An 18,809-nucleotide genomic window follows, 5' to 3' on the forward strand; every position below is an offset into this window, starting at 1 on the left:
ATTTAGAGAATTAGAAAAAAATGTAAAATAAAAAAGTTATTCGATTTTTTAATTATGATTTTTTGACATATATGTATATCGTACTAGTGACGTCATCCATCTGGGCGTGATGACGTAATAGACAATTTTTTTAAATGAGAATAGGGGTCGTGTGCTAGCTCATTTGAATGGTTATTCAGTTCTCTATGCAGTAATATAAACATTAAGATCGTTATTTATACAGGGTGTCCAAATTTTTTTGAATTATTAATTATACAGTTAATTTAATTAAAAAAAAATTTTGGACACCCTGTATAAGCAATCATGTTAATGTTTATATTACTGAATAGGGAATTGGATACCCTTTCAAATGAGCTAGCACACGACCCTTATTCTTATTTAAAATGACGTCACTAGTACGATATATATGTCAAAAAAGCATAATTAAAAAATCGATTAACTTTTGTATTATACATTTTTTTCTAATTCTGTAAATAAAGCAGTTTACAAGGGGGTCAAAATATAGTGAATAAACCTGTACATTCATTGGGGCCGACCGACCGGCTCTGTCCCGTCATACAGCTGACCGACTATAATTACTTTTATTTATATTTAATTTAGAATGTGTGTACTGATTTTCAGCCTTAGTAAATGGATTTAATTACCTCCGCAGATAAGCAACTTTGACAAGCTGTCAGTACCACCTGTTTTACGTTTCGCTTGACCGACCGCAGTATGTTTCTCTACATAATCACAGTAATTAACTGTGAAATAACTAGCTTTAGTAAATTCAGAGAAATTTTTCAGTGCTGCCTCTTGGACTAGAAGAAGGAGGTATGTTACAAAGCCTACCTTTTGAGATATGAGCAGTCAAAGTTTTTATTCCTTTACTTTTATCATGAAAATATTGTTTGTGTTATTTGGTTTTATTTATATCGCAAGCATTCCTTTACAAACAATGTTGATAATTTTGTTTTTATTTTTAGTATTTTTTCTAAAAATAAATAAAAACTGTACATACCGCCTTCTTCCATTAATTTTAGTTTGTATAACAACGGTATAACTATCCTTTATCTGAATGGATGAAGGGGGTATGTAGCATGGAATAATACTCTATATTCAATTTTACAGAAATTTATGTAATTAAACACAAATAATCTTCTTTATGTGCCGTGCTCGATTATTAAGCGTTGGCTATCAAATTGGCTATAGTAATTTTGTTAATGGCAGCTGGGTAAAGGGATGCAGAGGATCTGTTAAACCATTCTCACAGGTGTCTAAGCCATGACGGTCTTCTTCGACCGGGCCTTTCTTCTTCGACCGGGCCTTTCTTCTTCGACCTGGCCTTTCTTCTTCGACCTGGGGTTTCTTCTTCCGTCTACCTTGCCTTGTATTATTAAATGGAGTATATTATACAGAGTGAGTTTTATGTATGGAAAGCCTCAATTATCTCCGAAAGGGCTTGCACGATTTTTTACAGATTTTGGTGGCAAATGGTTTTCTAATGCGACCGATATAATAGTGACAATTACATTGTTGTCAGAACTTCCGTTTTTCTGTAAATCTAATGAATTTTCTTATTTCAAATGGAACACCCTGTATATTTTTGCGTTTTGAAGTCTTTAATAAATGCTGATTATTTTTCGTGTTATATTCCCTATATCTAAATGCCATAATTTCGTAGTTATTTAGCTACATCTATTGAAAAAAAAAATGTAAGTTAAAAAAATCAATTTTTTACCCGGGTACATTATTTTAGGTTCTTTTGATCATTTGAAACAAAAAAGGTCTTTTGTAATTTTTCTCTAAAGTTAACAGTTTTCGAGTTTTAAACCTGAAAAAGACGAAAAATGTTTCATACCTCCTTCCATTCAAGAATTGTATTTTACATGTTACATACCTCCTTTATCCACTAGAATATCTCTTATTAAGCTTTTTAGAGGTACAGTAAAAGTGGCCTATGATAGTTAAGTTACATACCACCTTCATTCACTAAGAACCTCAAAATTTTAGAAAATGTTACATACTTCCTTCTTCCACTTAGGTCTTCATTTATTCTTCGCCCATGAAGACTGTGTCTAAGTATTCTTTGATTTATAATAGATTGTAGTAGATACACGATATACGTAAAACATTCCAGCATAACACATTCAGGGATAAAAAAATACATAGTATCTATCATTTCAAAGATAAAAAATAAACCAAAAATAATTGAAGATAAAATATGCAATATTTTGGTTAATTCATTTAATGATCAAGAAGTGACATTAATTCATTTCTTCACTTACCAGTGATAAAATTCTTGATAAATAGTAAGTCGCAGGATGATATAACCCAGACTTGTATTCCCTTAAAAACAGGGGTAAGTAAGAAGGAAATTGATGCAGCACACTGTACATGGGATTAAATGTATTTTCGCTAACAAACATAAAGATTATTCCTGTCACAGACTGTACACCATTCTGTGTTAAGGCATCTGTCCCAAGATAACAGAACCCGACTATGAAACCAATCAGCTGAAAAAAATAACAGCTTAAATTATCGAATATTTATCAACTTTTTTAAATTTTTTATTAGATTATTTCACGTTGACTGTTGACACATTTGGTAAAACACACTTTTATTAATAGACTTTTTTAAGAAACTTTTTGAGTATAATGAATTATTCAAGTGATATGTCAATACGTGTCTTAATTTCTTTGGGTTGGTCTACATTTGATGTTATCCATGTTTCTAAGAATTTGTATTTTTAGCTATCCCCAATCTCAATTACAATATCTTCAATAATCAATTGGATGTTTGCATCTTCTGATTTAGTCATGATAATGCATTTAGTTTTCTTCAAATTCATCTTCACTCCTTATTCATGACAGTTACCAGTCATTATTACTGTATCGTCTGCAACACGTGTGGTATTTAAAACTTCACCATTGCTAGATATACCTTCTATTGAATCTGAGAGCGCTTCTTTAAATACCGCTTAATTGTAGACATTGAAGAGTAGTGGGGACAGTACGCAACCCTGGCGGACTCCTCTCTATATTTTGATATCCCCTCAGGTGTTTTGGTTGTCAACTCTTACCTTGACAATTTGATTTCATATAGGTTAGATATAATTTTTGTATCATGACTGTCCATATTTTTGCTTTTTAATATATCTACAAGCTTTTTATGTTGAACCGTATCAAATGCCTTTTCAAAGTCTACAAATCATAAGTAAATGTCCTGATTCATGTCCATGCATATCTGGGCCAGCATATTCAAGCCGAACAAAGCATCTCTTGTCCCCATACCATTTCTAAAACCACATTGTGTGTCACTAATTTCACATTCAAGAGTTTTAACAATTCTACTCTGTATTATTTTCAAAAATATTTTAAATGTGTGAGTCATTAAAGCTATTGTTCTGTAATCTGAGCAGGTTGTTGCACTTGACTTTTTGGGAATTGCTACAAAGGTCGATTGCAGCCCTTATCTGGAGTTTGTGGCAGTCTGATATATTAAATTAAAGGGTGCAACCATTACATCAATAACATTTTCATCAATGAGTTTTAATAATTCTATGGACACATTAGGAAGGATTAGGAAGAACTTAAAAAGTTGTGACTGGCTGAATGGCAAAAGCCTGTGTCAAAAAAATGGACACATCATCTGGTTCAGTAGCTTTGCTATCTTTTGTGTTTTTGATGGCATAGATGACTTGTTCTGGTAATATTGGTGGTCCGGAATCCACTGTAGTTTCTAGATAGTTCTTCTCTTTCATCATTAAATAGTTTTTTGAATGTAATTGGTCTGGTGACACAAACTCTTCTTCACATCAGTAATAATATCCCCCTTATTATTTTTAAGGATATTCTTCCTCGTGCTTTTTCTAGAACCTGTCATTTCTTTGATTCTTTGTGTAAATCAAAGCTATCCTACTCTTTATCCAGATCTTCTATTTCCTTGCATATGTCGGACCTTGCATCTCTCTTGTGCCTCTCGAATTTTCTTTATGATGTTTCTCTTAATTTATTTGTATTTATTCAGGTCTTTTGCTTTATATTTTCTTCATTTTTCCATAAGTTAAATAATTTGTACTGTCATTCAAGGTTTTTTTCTTCTTTAAGTGGTTTCAGGGTCTCTTTTCCAACTGGCATAAAGGCATGTTGAATATTTCCCCATTTTTTGATTATCAGTTAGAGTTTCCGCATTATCTTCTTTGACTTTCTTTAAATTCTCGTTTATTCCAAATTTCTTTTCTGCATATGTGTTGTCTTGTTTGAGCCGCCTTGTGCCCATGATTTTCTTATAGTTTGGGCTCTTTGCGTTATTTTAGTAGTTCATAGTTCTTTATCACATTTGTATTGATAAGTATTTACATACATAAGAACAACTCCGCGCCCCGTACTTACATTTTCTATAGAATTATAGAAGAATAACTTTATTGAATATTTTCTTACCATTCTTTGTGCAATCTTCATTGCCTCCAATGACGGGTTTCTATAAATTTCCAAAATCCATCTGTACGTTAACCAAAACAATTTTGACAACCAACGAATCTCTTTGCTGCAAATAATCATTTTTTGTAAGACATTTTCTCTTTTTATACTTACTAATCTACTTACAAATTTTGACGCAATTCAAATTTTCTTTGCTTAAACAAAAATATAAGTAAATTAAACATTTTACATTTAAACATTAAACATTAAACATTTTCTTAAGTGGGGGGTATGGTTTGAATTAAATTTTTAATTTTTTTTTTTCATTATTTTAAACCAAAGTGTATAACTCTTAGAATACTCTCTGAAAATTTCGGATTGATCGGAGTAAAATTATCAGTAGTAATTGCACAAGAGCTCTCAAATTATTGAAATTTTCCCGAGTGTCACTTTGGCAGTTTTAATTTCACGAGCCAAAGGCGAGTGAAATTATGTCAAAGTGTCACGAGGGCAAAAATTCTATATTAATTTTAGAGTTCGAGTGCAATTTGTTGCGATTATTTCATGAATAAAACTGTTCAAAACCAAAATTTTATTGTAATTTATATATGTAAGTACCAATTAGTGAAATTAAACACACAGTTGTTATAAATATGTATTTGACGGTTGAAAGTCATCACTTTTATAATTTTTAAAACATTTGTCATTAATGTCACTGAATGTATTTTTTCGTAGCAATGAAGGGCATCTGACGTAATATGCTTAACGACGGGAGATTATCAAAAATTATCACCTTAATTTGCATGTCTGTAGCTTTCTATTGGTCAGAATCTCCTATGAATGAAATAATCACTAGTAATACCACTAGAGGTCAAATTATTTCCGGAAATTTTTTTGAGATCATGAATATTTTGAAAATTTCCCGAGTCGCAGACGAGGGAAATTTTCTAAAAATATTCATGATCAAAAAAAAATTTCCGGATATTAATTTGACTTCGCGTGGTATTCGGTAAGAAAATTCCACACCAAATTTGCATTTGAAAATCCAAAGCTGCATGAACAGATTAATAGCGCGCCATAGCTTTGTCAGCAATTATTTAGGCTTTCAAATTCGTAATTTCTACTCATTGTAGTTGCATGGGAATACCATTTCAAGATAGAAAATAGTATATTCTTCAATTTTACATAAGTTTTGAGTAACTACAAGTGATAGAAAATTATTTTTTGGCGTTTTTAAAACTAAACTACGCAAAATTGAAAGTACTGAATGGGAAAAAGGTAAATAAATTAGTGTCTAAATATTATATACAGTGCTAGTCAAAAGTCCGTACCCCCCTCGTATCTTTTGAACGGTTATACCTATAATAGTGAAATTTGGAGGGAGGAAATAAACGGACGTAAGCTTCTTAACTAGTCATGACAGATGACGTAATAGTGACAGATGACTTTACAGCGCCACTGTGACAGATAATTTTAAATGGGACCTTATGGCAAGTGATACCTCGTTTGAAAGGTATTGAAAATACCTATTCATTTATACTAATTTTGTTTGAGTTTAAACTAATTTTGATGAAAAAATGAAATAAATATAAAATTGTAGTTTCGCATTTAATTAATAAAAATTCAAAATTCTGCCTATGATTACTTGTCAAAAGGGTTGAAGTTTACGTAAAAACTACTAGAAAATTAAAAAACGTCAAATTTTTTGACAAAGAAACCATAGGCGGACATTTGAATTTTTGTTAATTAAATGAGAAACTACAATATTATATTTATTTAATTTATTCACCAAAATAAAAATCCACCTACACCCAAAAAAATTAGTATGGCTGAATAGGTATTTTAAATACCTTTCAAACGAGGTATCACTTGCCATAAGGTCCCATTTAAAATTATCGGTCACAGTGGCTCTGTAACGTCATCTGTCACTATTACGTCACCTGTCATGACTAGTTAAGGAGCTTATGTCCGTTTATTTCCTCCCTCCAAATTTCACTTTTGTACGTATAACCGTTCAAAAGATAAGAGGGGGGGTACGGACTTTTGACTAGCACTGTATATTTTATTAGACATAGAAACTTAATTGAAAACATTCAAAGTCCTGCATTTTCGCCATTAAGAAGAGAGGAGGTGTCCGAAGAATATAGAAAACATCTTAGCTTTGTAACTAAAATGAATCAAAACTAAATTATGTAAACAAATAAAAACCAGTCTGTCAAAAATGTTCTGTTATTGTAAACGTCAAAAAATTTCCACTATAATTCGCTGTTGGGTACCCCACGAGCAAAAAATTTCCGATAAAATACCTCCGTTGCCATGGTGATCTGTCAAAATAACGTATTTTGATTGGTTCAAAATTACAGGTGTGGAATTTTCACTAGTAATACCACTAGAGGTCAAATTATTTCCGGAAATTTTTTTGAGATCATGAATATTTTGAAAATTTCCCGAGTCGCAGACGAGGGAAATTTTCTAAAAATATTCATGAGCAAAAAAAAATTTCCGGATATTAATTTGACTTCGCGTGGTATTCGGTAAGAAAATTCCACACCAAATTTGCATTTGAAAATCCAAAGCTGCATGAACAGATTAATAGCGCGCCATAGCTTTGTCAGCAATTATTTAGGCTTTCAAATTCGTAATTTCTACTCATTGTAGTTGCATGGGAATACCATTTCAAGATAGAAAATAGTATATTCTTCAATTTTACATAAGTTTTGAGTAACTACAAGTGATAGAAAATTATTTTTTGGCGTTTTATTTTAAATTATGTAAACAAATAAAAACCAGTCTGTCAAAAATGTTCTGTTATTGTAAACGTCAAAAAATTTCCACTATAATTCGCTGTTGGGTACCCCACGAGCAAAAAATTTCCGATAAAAAACCTCCGTTGCCATGGTGATCTGTCAAAATAACGTATTTTGATTGGTTCAAAATTACAGGTGTGGAATTTTCAGAGATACAGCATGTTGAATATTCGTTATTCGACTCGTTTTGCCGCGGTTTCGAGCGTAATGAGAAACCGCGGCAAAACGCAGATTTGTAATCTGTAAACACAAATTAATAATTAATATTACTGTCTCTAATAATTAATATTAATCTTAGTTATAGGTTTGATAAAATAATCTACCATTAGTTTTTTAAAAAGTATGTGTATGTATATCTAAAACTCACTGTTGCAACTCTGCCCATATGAAGTTCATATTGTACTACAATTTCGACTTCTTTTGCTTCATCACTAACAGCAAATTGGTCGCATATTCTTTTAACTGTTTGTCTACAGTTATCTTCATAACCCGGAGTTGTGGATAACGTCTTAATATAAAAATCAGCAGGGTTGTAAGATGTTGGACATACATAACCCATCCTAAAAGTGTACATTCAATATATTAGGTCTGGATCCCGCGTACCAACAAAAAGTTTATTAACAGCAAGCTGAAAATTTGTTAATAGCTTAACGATGTCTAATCGGACAAATTTTGATGTAAGGGAGCACTGAAATAGGGGAAGTTTTAATTACGATACGATAGGAAGTTTCCCACGGTAGCCTTAGAGGCGATGCTGAACCTTTTCCCCTGCAGTTCTGCATAAGCAGGGAGGCAATAACCACCTCCTTAAAGCTGCGACAGACACAAATAATGGAACCTGGCGATCTAGTGCGCCATCTTAAAATTGTGGAAGAAATTCCTTTGAATTCTAAAAGCCGACAGACGTCATGCCAGTTAAATTCGACTTCGAAACACCATTTAAAGTTGTCATAAAAAACCACCAAATGGATGAAGCAGTTGAACCGAAACTGGAGAAAGGTTCACTCATATGGTATACGGATGAATCTAAGATAGATGAAAGGCGGGAGTGGAAGTTACTGGGCCGAATTTCAGGCTATCCAAATCTCTTGGAAACGCCCCAACTATCTTTCAGGCAGAAATACATGCCATACAGATTGGTGACCAAGAATGTCTCAACCGAGAAACTCGTAGGGCAAAAGTCTTCATTTTATCAGACAGTCAAGCTGCCTTAAAGGCTCTAAAGTCATTTACTTGTGAGTCAAAGTTGGTTTGGGACTGTAAACAATCCCTTAAGAAGGTGGTGGAATGCAACAAAGTAACTTTGATGTGAGTGCCAGGTCACAAGGGAATTGCAGGAAATGAGGAAGCTGATAGACTCTCAAAAGAAGGGGCCAATACCCCATTCCAAGATCCAGAACCCTTCTGTGGACTACCAAAAAGCCACATCAGAGAGAAACTCTGGAACTGGGACCTCAATCAACTACAACTATACTGGTCTAACACACCAGAGCAAAAGCAAGCAAAAAGGCAACGTATCGCCTACTGCAACAAACCGCCTTCTCGAAATGAGTAAAAAAGATATAAAAATGGTCACTGGCCTTCTCATTGGTCACTGTCCTCTGAGATATCATCTCAAAAAAATGGGCAAATCAGATAGTGAGAACTGTCGTTTCTGTGACAACGGAAAAGAAACGGCAGAACACATTATATGCAATTGCGTAGCACTGTTCTGCAAACGACTAAAATTCCTAGAAGAGGTCACCCTAACGCCCTCTGACATAGGAAACAAGGCATCTAGGATGCCAATCAATTTCATCAGAAGTATTGGCATCCTAGAGTTTAACTAGATTAAGGTATGCACAAAAGATCTTTATAGGTCGAAGTGCGGAGAGGCCCCATAGCCTTAACGACCCCACATAATCTATCTATCTGTCTATGGGTCAAACCAAAATATTAAAACAATAGAAATTTTCTAAAAAATATGTTGTTTATACTACACGAAGCTACTTACACATTTATAAAAGAAGTACACTTAAGAGCAAAAAAAAACGACTCACTCGATGGATTGTAGTTTATACTTAGTAATTCCATGTTGTGTTCTTTGAATTAAAACAACTAATGCAAAAAATATTGTCTATTACAGAGCTTGAAAAAAAATTGTTTTTATGCAAACTGGCAACGTGTTGTAAAATTTGTATTCTTTTGTATGGCATAGGGAATGCAGCAAACATTTTAACGGGCATGTTCTACGCAATTTATACCTCTATGAATTTGCCGGTGGTCGTCTCAGTCGCTTTTCAAACGTTGACCTGTGTGTACACTTCGAAGTGCAGTAAGTGAATATTTTACAAAATGTATACTTCACCAGTGAAGGCGGTCCAGGTAATTGCATAATTACGAGAGGGATATAGTCAGAGGACTGTCGCCCGTCGTCTCCTTATGAGACGCATTCTGCAGTCTCAAAAGCTTATCGTCGATACCAGGAGGCCGGTAGCTATAGTTGGCGACGTGTAATGATAGAGAGGGATGATCGATTTATTGTCCTGAGTGTATTGCGGAATCGGCACGTGACAGGAGTTGAGCTTCAATAATCCTTGAGGAATGTTCGAGGTGTCACCGTCACTCAGTGGATAGTTAGGAGAAGGATTAAGGCTACTACTTTGACTCCCAGACGTGCTAACAGACGGCCCAATTGGAACGCACCTTAGAAACAATTGTCAATTGGGAATTTGGCCAATGATGCAGAATTATGCCAATTATTCCCTGATGAGAATCGAATGTGCTTGTAAAGCAATGACAGAAGACGACACGTCTATCGGAGGCCCGGAGAACGATTTGCCCAGTGCTGCAGTATCGAAATAGTGAGCTATGGAGGTGGTTAGTGTATATTTTGGGGCACTTTATCTTTAGAAGAAAAAACAGAGCTTGTGTTCGTGCCCGGTGGTGGTCGCGGAGGAGGTTTGACAGTGGATCGTTACATTACGGATATTCTCCAAGATAATGTTGCTCCCTACACCGGCTACATGGGCGACGGCTTCATGCTAAAACACGGTAAAACTCGATTGCACACAGCGCAGATTACTAAAGATTACCTGGCCAACACCGATATAACAACAATGGACTGACCTTCATTAAGTCCGGATATGAATCCCATAGAGCACGAACACCTATGGGATAAGCTCAAACGCAGAGTTCGGGTCCCTAATCCAGCACCAGTGACATTGGCGGAGCTAAAAACTGCATTAGATGAAGAGTGGGAAGTGATTCTTCAGGAATCAGTAAGAAACTTAATAAGGTCGCATGGAAAGTGTAATACAACTCAGAGGAGGAAATACGCAGTATAAATTTTGATTTACTCAGATTGTTTTTCCTTATTGGCTTTGGATTGCTTGATCTATTCAGCCACGATAGATAATAAATTACTGTTTGCTACAATATTACAAATACAGTGCGCTGGAATAAGTGTTACCCACCCTTATTAATTCTTTTATTTTTAGCACATAAGCAATACGCTCTGACAGGTCGATTTTTAAAATAATCATAGTATATTATAGCATCAATGTTTCGAACTTTACGTGATTCTTCTTCAGGTGACAGGCATAACTTTGACTTTTTTGAGGTACTAGTACACTTTAGAAGACCAAAAATAATCATTTTTTTCAAGAATTTTTTTCTCAGAACCTTTATTAAAAATGAAATAAAACTTTTTACATATTAATATCTAACTCTTGGAAAGTACAAAAAATATATCTTTTTTCATTTATGCAGGCACACTAATATTGTAGAGGGCGCAAAAGTCGAGGCCTCGAAAAATGATGGCGGACAGTTAATCTCAGGGTTGGGATATCTGAAACAAAAAAATCGAACTGCATTTGAAAAAGGAAGGTTTTTTTACGTGACAATTTACCACAATTTCACCAAAAAATAAAAAATACATATTTCTTAACCGTTAAAATCTGAAGAAAAACGGGCGATTTTAAAAAAAAAATTTTTTCATATTTCCATAAAATCTTTTTTTGGGGGAATTTTTTACTAACGGTGGTAAATTTTCACGTAAGAAATCTTCCATTTTCAAATGCCGTACGATTTTTTTCTTTCAGAAATCCCAATCCTGAGATTAACTGTCCGCCATCGGAACTACTTTTTTTCGAGGCCTCGACTTTGGCGCCCTCTACAATACTAGTGTACGTGCATAAATGAAAAAAAAATATTTTTTGTATTCTCTAAGAGTTAGCTATTAATATGTAAAAAGTTTTATGTTCTTTTTAATAAAGATTCTAGAAAAAAATCTTGAAAAATGCATATTTTTGGTCTTCTAAAGTTTACTAGTACCTTAAATGGGAAAGTACATCATGTGACAAATCATTTAAAAGCTTTTGAAATGCTGATTACAAAAATGTATTATACTTTACTCCTATTTGAGAGCGTAGGCGCAAAATTTCTATCGATTTTTTTTTAAACGCATTAATTTTTTTGAATTCTGAAAAAATTAATAAGTATTTTTGAAAAATTTAAACGCAGAATGGAATATTACATTATTACGGAGGGCTAAAAGTCCTTTAGACTAAACAAAAAGTTTCTGTTGAATTATACAGGGTGTCCCGAAAAGATTGGTCATAAATTATACCACACATTCTGGGGTCAAAAATAGTTCGATTGAACCTAACTTACCTTAGTACAAATGTGCTCATATAAAAAGTTACATCCCTTTGAAGTTACAAAATATGAAGATCGATTTTTTTCAATATATCGATAACTATTAGAGATTTTTTATTGAAAATGGACATGTATCATTCTTATGACAGGATCATCTTAAAACAAAATTATAGTGAAATTTGTCCACTCTCTAAAAATTGTATGGGGCTTTTGTTCCCTTAAACCCCCCAAACTTTTCTGTGCGTTCCAATTAATTCATTATTGTGGTACTATTAGTTAAACACAACGTTTTTAAAACTTTTTTGCCTCTTAGTATTTTTTCTATAAGCCAGTTTTTATCGAGATGCGGCTTCTTTTTTAATATGTTTACATAAAAACTTTATAGGGGTTTTGTTCCTTTAAACCCCCAAATGTTTGTGTATGTTCCAATTAAACTATTGTTGCGGTACCATTAGTTAAACACAGTGTTTTTAAAACTTTTTGCCTCCTAGGCTTTTTTTGATGTCACCTATTATCGAGATGTGTCTTCTTTTTCAAAATATACCTAAAAATGTAAAAAATAAATAATTTTTTTAGATTAGTAACAGGTTTCTATAATCGTACTTACCATGTAAAAATATGTGGTAGATTCGAAAAATATTCAAAATATCTCGATAAACACTGGCTTATCGAAAAAGTTTGAAGAGCCAAAAAAGTTTTAAAAACATTTTTTTTAACTAATGGTGCCACAATAATAATTTAGTTGGAACGTACACAAAAGTTTGGGGGGGTTTAATGGACCAAAACCCCCATAAAATGTTTATGGGGTGCGTAAATTTCACTTTATTTTTTTTTTAAGATTTTGCTGCCATAAGAACGCCACATGTCCATTTTCAATACAAAATCTTTGAGTTTTCGATATATGAAAAAAAATCGATTTTCATTTTGTAACTTCAAAGGGCTGTAACTATTTTTGTGTGCACTATTGTATATAGGTAAATCAGGTTCAATCAACCTATTTTTGACCCCATAATCTGTGGTATAATTTATGACCAATCTTTTCGGGAAACCCCGTATATTTGAAATTAAAAATCAGACTAAGTTTTCACTTTTTTTTAAACCTGTGACTTATTAAAATAAACATTATAGAAGTTCTTAGGGACTCTCAACCCTCGATAATACTGTAATATTTCATTCTGCTTAAATTTTTCAAAAATACATACTTATCAGTTTTCTCAGGATTCGAAAAAAAAATGAATGCATTTAAAAATAATTAGACCGAAATTTTGCGCCTACGCTATCAAATAGGATTAAAGTATTATACATTTTTGTAATCAGTATTTCAGAAGCTTTTAAATAAGGTGTCACATGATGCACTTTCCCATTTAAAAAAATCAAAGTTATGCCTGTCAACTGAAGAAGGATCGCGTAAACTTCAAAGCATTGATGGTAGAATATACTATGATAATTTTAAAAATCGACCTGTTCGAGCGTGTTGCTTATGTGCTAAAAATAAAAGAGTTAATAAGGGGGGGCAACACTTATTCCAGCGCACTGTATAATAATAACATTACCTAGATGTGCGCACATATAATACTTATGCACGCACATACATACATAGGTAGATACTTAAATAAATAAAAAGCAAAATAATACAAAAGAAGAGGTGGAAACATTAATTGACCAGCAGGTATACTCTTCATTCATGGCCCTAACCAACTTAAATTAATTTACAAATAATTAAATTGACAAAAATACTAAATGCTAATAGTAAATACTAATAAATGTATGTTTTTTTGACACGGCGCTAAGGCTTCAACCCGGTTCAACACCTCGGAGGTGTAGACTTTCTTTGTGTTTTTAATTTTTTTTTTTTTAATTATACTTTTTCTAATTTGATTTGATTTTTACTTTTTGGTTTTGTTTTCTTTTTTAATTTTTTCAATATAAATTTTTATACAATTTTTTTCTTATTACATCCCTGTTTTACTCAGATTTTGTAAGTTAATTTACGGTTATATTCATTACATAATAACTTTCATTCATAACATGTTTTCTCACATACAATATTAAGTTATGTTTCTTATGTTCTTTAGTTACTAATTTTATAATAGTCCAGGGCGCATCTGTTTTGAGATGGACGTTGAGAGGTGACAGAAATTTTTTTGCAGAAATTGCTTGAAAATAAATTAAATAATAATATTTGAGTTATCCTCCCTCTCAAAAAGGTCCGGAACATTGTTTAAATAATCAAAATGGCAAAAAATGAAGGAAAAATTCGATTTTATTCTTCGTTTTTTGATGATAACTTTAAAAATATTCATTTTCGAGAAAAGTTGTACTAACATAAAAGTTGCGTAATTAAATTTGCTACAATATAGAATTGGTTAAAAATTTAAAAAATTGTCACCCTAGTTGCAAAATAGCAATAATTGCGAAAAAAACATACAAAATCAAGTATTGGAATTTTACGTTTTTAAACCATTTATGCTACACTTAGGACCTTCATATTTCACCCAAAAAAACTTTATGATACAGTAAAACAATACTGTAAATTTCATTAAGATCGGTTGAATAGATTTTGCAAAATAAATTTCGCAATCCAGCTTTCGCAAAATAAATTCATTTTTTCAAAATGTTACAGAACCGAAAATAAAGCAGATAGCAAGTTGAAATTTTTTTTGCTTATAAAAGTGTACTGTACCTTTCATTTGCAATTTGCAAAATTAAAATTGATTAATTACCACGTTGTCAGGAAATTTTTTAAATAAACATTAATTTTTGGTGCTACGCGCAGGTCAGCGGTGTTTGATTCACACAAGTTGATTTCCACCAAAATTTTTTCCAATCTTAATCTAATATATTATTTTCTTACTCTATATTTTGTTGTATTTTAATATTTTAATTCCACAAAAATCAAACTAATTTTATTATTGTTTGTGAAATATTGTTTAAACAATTGCATATATTTAAAAATAATAAACTTTTATTCTCTAAGTTAAAATATATTAACAAAGAAAGTTTTTGCTAATAAAAGTGTTATTTCAAAGGATAGAGTATGTGTTTTTATTTTGCAATAAACAAATTTATTTATTTACATCAAAATGTAATAAAAATTAAAATGTATCAATCATTATCAAAGGTCATTGGAATGACCAATCAGAGCAAACTATCCGCTGTCCTGCGCGTAGCACCAATAATTAATGTTTATTTAAAAAAATTCCTGACGCCGTGGTGTTAATCGCATTCAATTTTGCAAAATTGAAAATGAAAGGTACAGTACATTTATATAAGCAAAAAAAAATTCAACTTGCTATCTGCTTTATTTTCAGTCCTGTAACATTTTGAAAAAATGAATTTTTTTTGCGAAAGCTGGATTGCGAAATTTATTTTGCAAAATCTATTGAACCGATCTTAATGAAATTTACCGTATTATTTTACTGTGTCATAAAGTTTTTCTGGGTGAAATATGAAGGTCCTTAGTGTAGCATAAATGGTTTAAAAACGTAAAATGCGAATACTTGTTTTTGTATGATTTTTTCGCAATCATTGCTATTTTGTAACAAGGGTGACTATTTTTTAAATTTTTAACCAATTCTATATTGTAGGAAATTTATATACGCAACTTTTATGTCAGTACAACTTTTCTCGGAAATGAATACTTTTAAAGTTATAATCAAAAAACGAAGAAAAAAATCGAAATTTTCCTTAATTTTTTGACATTTTGATTATTTAAACAATGTTCCGGACCTTTTCGAGAGGGAGGATAACTCAAATATTATTATTTGATTTATTTTCAAGCAATTTCTGCAAAAAAATTTGAGTCACCTCTCAACGTCCAAATGTACTAATATTTTTACAGATGCGCCCTGGTCTATAAATATTTGTGTCATTGCAATAAAAATTACTTACAGTAGGAAAAATGAAAGAATACCCACGAACGAACATATAAAACACGCTGTATTTTCCTATCACCGTGTCACACAAAAAAATGGCCAGCGCAAGTGCATGTAATAATTATTGTTATATGTACTTGCACTGGACAATTTTCTTTGTGACACGGTGACAGCGTGTTTTATATGTTCGTTCATGGGTATTCTTTCATTTTTTCTATTGTATGTTCACAATATTTTACTTGTAAATTTACATTGTGTGTGGATAGACACTTGCCAAACAGCGTAATCAAAAACTTTAACTTATTTTATCTTTGAGTCGATTTTTTTTGCTCTCAAGTGTAGTAGACCACGAGATATTATACAGAAGCTCAGCCACGATTTTCTCAGTCCTGCCTTTGCAATACTGGAAGGGTAGACGAAGTACTTACAATCTGTGGAAACATCCACAAATTTCCTGTGACATTTTCCTGTAAAAACTAGATTTTCCCAAAAAATAAAAATAGGGTTTTGCGATGAATTTCTGAGTCCTGCATATCCGTAGAATGACAGGATACTATCGATTTTATAAAGAAAATTTTTTGAGCAGGAGGGTTGCAAACGGGCTAACGGAGTATATATGTATACAAACATGTAAGGAAAATAATGAAATTTTCATGATTTTCTGTGTCCTGCCAACTATATAAATTAAACATATTATTTATTTCAAAATGATCAAAAAAAATATTGGCATGACGTCTCCTAATGTTTAGGTATATTTATCGCTTGGAAAATTCTGCGGAAAATTTTCAACCTGATTCCGTGATTTTCTGAGTCCTGCCTTTAAAAAATTTTAATACTCAAATGCAATCAATACTTTTTCGGTACTCGGCAGTAAGGTTAAACGGTTCTAATAAGAGGGCAGGAGTCCTAGATTTGTAAGAAAACTCGTGAAAAATTCCACGATGTTCTGAGTCGTGCCATTTTGCATATGTTTCAAAAATCTTAATATAAGTCTATTTACAAAGAGGCAGGATGGTTTTGTAGTTATTTCGTATACAGGGTGGGGCATTAGTGTGACAAAGCCCAATTACTCGTTTGTCGTAAGAGATACGAAAAAAAGTTATTTAGGTAAAACCTGGGGCAAAGATAGGATCATAATTTGAAAATATTTTCTAATATGCAGGGCTACCCGTATTGACAGGGCGACACAAACTTATGTTTTTTTTTAAATAGAACACCCTGTATATAATTTTAAGATTCCTAAGATCATTTTAAGATAATTTAACACAATTCACCTAATCCAAAAATGTTTCCTAAGAGAGCTAGAGCTCTTTGAAGATGGCGTCTTGTAATTAGTTTTTTTTTATATTTCCAGAACGCTTCCATTTCGATACACAAAAACTGGTCCGCCTTTTTATCTTCCAGAGATAAATCGATTCCATCAATTAATTGCAAATCTCTAGTACCAGTCATAGGAGTCCGTTTTGGGTAGGACAACGGTTATTTTATCGCATAACTTTTTTGTCTTTAGACGTACTCTTGCTTTAAGTCGGTAGGATGCACCGTTTTCTAGAAAAATCAGTTTTAAAATTTTTCGTATTTTGGATTTAAGAAAAACTTGAATAAAAAAATAAAAAAACGGTGTATTTATCGACTTGAAGCAAGAGTAACTTTTAGTACTAGAATACATCATAATTTAATACTCTATTGTCAAAAATGCTTAAAAATTAAAGCAAGATATGAGATTTCGTTGATCTACCCAAGACGGACGCCTATGACCGATACTAGAAATTCACAATTGATAAAATCGATTCATCTCTGGAAGGGAAATAAACGTACCAGTTTTCGTTTTTCTAAATAGTTTTTTTTTATTTTTTTTTTCAAATTCAAAAACTGCAAAATTTTTAAAATCGATTTTTCTAGAACCTGGCGTATCCTACCGACTTAAAGCAAGAGTACCTTTTAGTACAAGAATACTCCATATTTTAATAATCCAGTGTCAAAAATGCTTAAAAGTTAAACACAGAAAAGTGAAGCGATAAAATATCCGTTTCCCTACCCTAAACGGACGCCTATGACCGGTACTAAAAATTGACAATTGATGGAATCAATTTATCTCTGAAAGATAAATAGGTGTACCAATTTTCGTTTTTCTAAATGGAAGTGTCCTGGAGCTATTTTAAAAAAACTAATTACAATACGCCATCTTTAAAGAGCTTTAGGAAGCTTTATACGCCATCTCCTTAGGAAGCATTTTCGAACCAGGTGAATTGAGTTAAATTTTCTTAAAATTATCTGAGGAATCTCCGGGCTTCGTTTGTTAGAAGTGTTTCTGGACACCCTGTATAATAGGTACAATCCCTACTATAACCAATTAATTGTAAAATTATTGATTTTCTTCCTATTACTTTTATTACGTTTACTTAGATACAAATATGATCTAATCACTTAAAATAAAGATCTTACAGTTTGGTATTAGATTTGAAAGGTGTGTAAAAATCCGAGACATTACTCAGGAAATAGTATATTGTACAACAAGAATGTCATTTTCTCTCGTGTTGTACACTGTACTTTTTCTATGGATGCGTTTTTGTCAAGAGTTCAAATTTCAAAATTAAATAATTTAGGTGCTTTTAGGTATATTATATGCCTAAATTGAAATAAAATACATATATAGACATAGGTATTTAATATTCTTAATATTTATATACTTGATTTATTTAAAATTATAATTCACAGTTGAATGGTCTTAAAAAGTACTTTTTGATAAGTTTTGACAAGTTTGAACACATTTTATTTGACAAAAATAATTGTGTTTGTATTGTGCATGTTACCATGGAAATGGCGATCCTATGTATGTAAACCGGCGGTGAACCTGTGAGAAAAAATATTTCTCATTGCAATGGCCGACTTTTCTCACTGCCTGAGAAATTGTTCGTTTTGAATGTATGTAAGTAGTGAGAGAAGTTGCACATTGTATAGCATCCATAGAAAAATAATATTTAATACCGTTCGATTGTTTTAACGATATAAAAATTAATTTTTACGCATTAAAACATCTTTGCGATTATCCTGCCACGTTGTAAACGGTTTTAGATTAGTGTTTTTTA

General features: G+C 32.2%; 1 protein-coding gene across 2 annotated transcripts in view; it reads right to left on the reverse strand.

Moving 5' to 3' along the window:
- Positions 1 to 18,809, reverse strand: part of LOC114327235 (protein scarlet) — a 118,470-nt gene that overhangs the window by 51,237 nt on the left and 48,424 nt on the right. The window contains exons 8-11 of one of the 2 annotated variants that reach the window (XM_028275778.2): positions 7,575 to 7,767; positions 4,587 to 4,615; positions 4,422 to 4,527; positions 2,268 to 2,495 (exon numbers count right to left, since the gene is read on the reverse strand). In XM_028275778.2, coding sequence (XP_028131579.2) covers positions 2,268 to 2,495; positions 4,422 to 4,527; positions 4,587 to 4,615; positions 7,575 to 7,767 — 556 coding nt within the window. The remainder of the gene's footprint in view (positions 1 to 2,267; positions 2,496 to 4,421; positions 4,528 to 4,586; positions 4,616 to 7,574; positions 7,768 to 18,809) is intronic. The other variant, XM_028275779.2, reaches the window with a different exon arrangement.

Source organism: Diabrotica virgifera, chromosome 4, assembly GCF_917563875.1.
Source record: "Diabrotica virgifera virgifera chromosome 4, PGI_DIABVI_V3a".
Classification (NCBI taxonomy): Eukaryota; Metazoa; Arthropoda; class Insecta; order Coleoptera; family Chrysomelidae; genus Diabrotica; species Diabrotica virgifera.